The sequence below is a fragment of the Nothobranchius furzeri genome, chromosome 16 (assembly GCF_043380555.1).
Source record: "Nothobranchius furzeri strain GRZ-AD chromosome 16, NfurGRZ-RIMD1, whole genome shotgun sequence".
NCBI classification, from domain to species: Eukaryota; Metazoa; Chordata; class Actinopteri; order Cyprinodontiformes; family Nothobranchiidae; genus Nothobranchius; species Nothobranchius furzeri.
This window is the reverse complement of record NC_091756.1, coordinates 43763072-43766904: the sequence shown is the minus strand read 5'-3', so window position 1 is coordinate 43766904 and position 3833 is coordinate 43763072. Positions and strand designations below refer to the sequence as shown.

The 3833-nt window shown below is 45.1% G+C and overlaps 1 protein-coding gene across 1 annotated transcript; it reads right to left on the bottom strand.

Moving 5' to 3' along the window:
• Positions 1 to 2540, bottom strand: gch2 (GTP cyclohydrolase 2). The gene is made up of 6 exons (XM_015962928.3): positions 2013 to 2540; positions 1372 to 1481; positions 1223 to 1278; positions 723 to 754; positions 552 to 636; positions 1 to 285 (listed from the first exon to the last, which is right to left on the bottom strand). The coding sequence occupies exons 1-6, from the start codon at positions 2305 to 2307 to the stop codon at positions 156 to 158; spliced, it is 708 nt and encodes a 235-aa protein (XP_015818414.1). The 5' UTR covers positions 2308 to 2540; the 3' UTR covers positions 1 to 155.
• Positions 2541 to 3833: the final 1293 nt, after the last annotated feature.

The following is a 3833-nucleotide window of genomic DNA, read 5'->3' as shown; positions in this document are numbered from 1 at the left end:
ATCTGATTGTTGTGCTCACAGTGATTTCAATCTAAAATCTTTCAGGCTTGAGGGTACTGAGGTGAGCTGAAGGTCCTGCTGCCTTTCATGGACCCGAGTCATGTCACATTTTACACCTGCAGCTGCTCCCGAGCTTTCTGTGTGTTTGAGGTTTGTTAGGCCCGCATGGCGAGAGCCAGGAACTCCTCCCGGGTCTTGGGGTCTTCTAGGTAAGCTCCCAGCATGGTGCTTGTCACTGTGCGGCTGTTCATCTTCTGAACCCCACGCATCACCATGCACATGTGCCTACACACAGAAACACACAAGAGACACGTCAGACTAGAAGCTGCAGCATCCAACATCCTCAAAGAAAACTTCACAGCCTGGACTGGAGAGAATCCATTTAGAGGCGGACTCCAGCAATTGTTCCACATCTAACTGTGTGTACAAAGTCAGACAGTGAGGAAATGGGAAGGCTGGTGCAGAGAGCGCTTCATTGTCTGTGAAATGAAAATGTTTGTATGAACACTGAGCATCTTTTGTGATGAGTGTGGTTTTGTGCGTGAACGCACGCTGCTTCTATAACCACGGCTACGCCTTTTGGCTGCAGAGCCTCGCATATCCCCAGGGCGATCTGCTTCGTCAGACGCTCTTGGACTGAAACAAACAAGGCAGCACTTTATTGCTCCAGATTTGACAGGATTTAATGCAAACTGGTTGTATCTCTTCTACTGGCTGCCTACCTTGAAGCCTCCGGCTGAAGATCTCCACAATCCTGAAGAAACCAGAGCAGACAACATGAAGAGAACTGATTATGATCACTCGCAATAATGATTAATCTGTTCATAAACACAGACTGGCATCCGTCCCTGACCGCTGTCCTTCAGCCAGGCCTCCCAACTTTATAAACTCATCCTCTGTGAATCATTCACCATACAGGATTCCCAGAATGCACTGAGAAAGATGCACCAACAGGCAGTTCATCGACAAACAGCTGAGTTCGTGGGTTCACATCAACCAAAGAGGCTGTGATAATAACTGAGGATTCCCACATGTCTGAAAGGATTTTCTCATGGCTCGATAGCGTTTGGACCTGCGTCTGACTAGAGGATGGCCAGTGGGCTCAGACTCTAAGCCTCCAGGTCAAAGCCCTGAGATAACAGAAGAATCCGTTCACCCGGCAGTAACACCTAGAAGCACACAGCCTCTATGACAGCAGGACAGGACGGTTGTGTCATGTTACCTTGCCAACTTGCTCAGTCCCACCACTTTTTTGTTTGGAATGTAGCCGACGTGAACCTACAGAGAGATGACGGTGGAAGCAGAGGTCACCGCTGAGATCTACCGCTGAGGAAAGCTGAATGTGGTGTTTGATTTGTGCACAAACATCACCTTTCCAAAAAAGGGCACCATGTGGTGCTCGCAGAGGGAAAACATGTCTATGTCCTTCACAATCACCATCTCGTCATGGTCCTCGTCAAATATGGCATTGTTGAGAACATCTGGTGGGTACAAAAACACACAGATGTCAAATAAAAGCAGAACAATCTACTCATTTATATCAGCTGTCATTACTGATTATTTTATTGTTTTAAACAATAAGAGATAAATATCTAAAACAAGACAAAAAACCTATAAACAAACACGATTTGTTTTCCTGTCTGGTTCTGGTGGAGGGCTTTCCTTCAGACCCGTGTTTGCTTCGATTTGTTTGAGTCTTGAACTGGTGTGAAACATTTCAATGGAAGGTATTTACATGATCTTCTTTAAAAAGCAAACATGTCTTCTACCTGTTTACATCCAATATAACTGTTGCTTGCTGCAATCACTTCTGTTTTTCAAGTAAAGATATTTGCGTTTTTCAAACCGTGTTTATTAATAGATGTTTATTTTAATTGTAATGTGGCTGAGCTAAACTGAACTCCAGCTGCTTTTATTGTTTACACCTCCATGTTTAGGAGCCACAGTCACATTTCTTCTCCATAACCACTGATGGTTTTTCATGCATACATACGTGATCCTGCAGGACTCACCCTCTATGGTCTCATGGTAACCCTTGGTGAGGAACTGGATGGCCTTGGCGGCGCGCAGCGGCGTGCGCAGCAGCCCTTCCCGGTCCGTGTCCTCCCCCAGGTGCCGCAGGATGCTGGTGTAGGCGGCCTCCAGCGCAGGTAAGCGGGACACATCCTCAGACTCCTTGCGGGACGTCTCGTGCTTGCGGTGCACGACGCCGGACTTCTTGGCGTCGATGATGAGCTCGCTGAATGAGTTGTTGCAGTGGAACACCTCCACGGTCTCTCCGGCCTTGCCGTTGCAGTGGGAGTTCATGGTGACTGGGAACAGAGAGGAGGCAGAGGCGGTGCTGAGGTGGAGTTGGGTAGACCTGCTCCGGGTCGCTCTGCTTTTTAATGAGGGCTGTGGGAGCGCACCGAGCTCCTATTGGTCAGAGAGCTGCATACGTCAAAAACACATCAACGGGGTCATCACGGACCCCCTCCGCCCGAATTCATGAGTATCTGGCATCACTTGACACTTAATGCATTAAGCGGATCTCCAACCCATTTGTTCCGATTATGTTTCGGGACTTCAATACACAAGCTTCTTTACGAGGCTCATGACATGGTTCTGCTTTTATTTTTGGTTTGCGGTTGAAGCTTGATTTGAGTTCTTTCGAGCCATGCAGGTTGTGTAAGAGGTTTCACACTGCCAGGCACTCCTGACCGAAATTTATCTGTGAATAATTAAGAATAAAAGAATAACTGATCTGCAGGAGTCATTAAAAAAACTTTCCAGATTACAGACCTTTCTGAGTGCTTCCAGGGACCGGCTCCCTTTGTTCATAATGTAATGTGGAGATGGAAGATGATAGTAAAGGTTAGATTGAAGTGTGGAAGAAATTAGGGAAAAGATCATTTCAGGAAAATATTTCAGAAATTTGGGAGATGAAGATTTACTTTGCAGCCATAGCGAAATATTGATATTAGACAAGAACCCAAAGTGTGACAAAATCTCCCCCATACCACCACAGCAGCATCAGCAGCCCGAACTATAACACATGCACCTGCTTTCATGTAGTTGACTCCATATTCTGACTCCATGGATGTTGGAGTGTGGTCATCAGGCACAAGTCCATATTTTAGGGCAGTGAGGGCTTACTAGCATGCTGGAGATCCGGCCCGGATCTAATCTGGGTTATGGCCATCCCCACAAATGACGAGGAATTCGATTACAGTTTTCCCAGTTGTTTACACAAGTTTTTTGAAAGCATGCCCCATATTGTCAGAACTCTACACACAAGTCCAAAAACACACACAATGGACAAAACCCTACAATTCTCCAGCAAAAACCCGACTCTACATTCTAAACAATGTAATTTCTTCTCAAAATGAAGTTTTGTTTCCAAATGACACACAAACCGTCACATATTTATAAGAGCCAGTTGAGCACTCATGTGTAATGTAAAACACTATGACCACTTCTTCTTCAGTCATCACAAGAAATTATTGTAAACTTTTTTGTGTTCAGTGCAACACTGTATACAGACAGTAGGTCTACATAAGTGCATAGCACGTAAAATATCTCAGTGTTTGTATAGAAAACACGCATGTTACCAATTTTATTTTACTGTTTTTTCCACACATAAACAATGTACACGATATTTTTCCAAACCAACATAAAGTTGCGTAGGCAGTGGTCTACACATACAAACAGAGAAATTTACTGAATACATTTAGTCAACACAAACAAACCAGAACAAAAAAACAACTGTGCTGCATCCTCTCCTGTTTCCATCTGGCCACAGCTCCTCATCCACACCAAGCAGAACAGGAAACTTTATTTGTCACCAAAACGGT

Bases quoted from the DNA above. Each gene is read 5' to 3' on its own strand.
- gch2 (XM_015962928.3), bottom strand. From the start codon at position 2,307: ATGAACTCCCACTGCAACGGCAAGGCCGGAGAGACCGTGGAGGTGTTC. The intron at 637-722 runs GTAGGCAGCCAG...TGTTTGTTTCAG, and splicing joins CTTCAGCCGGAGGCTTCAAG to TCCAAGAGCGTCTGACGAAG. The intron at 286-551 runs GTGCGTTCACGC...TTCTGTGTGTAG, and splicing joins GCCGTGGTTATAGAAGCAGC to GCACATGTGCATGGTGATGC.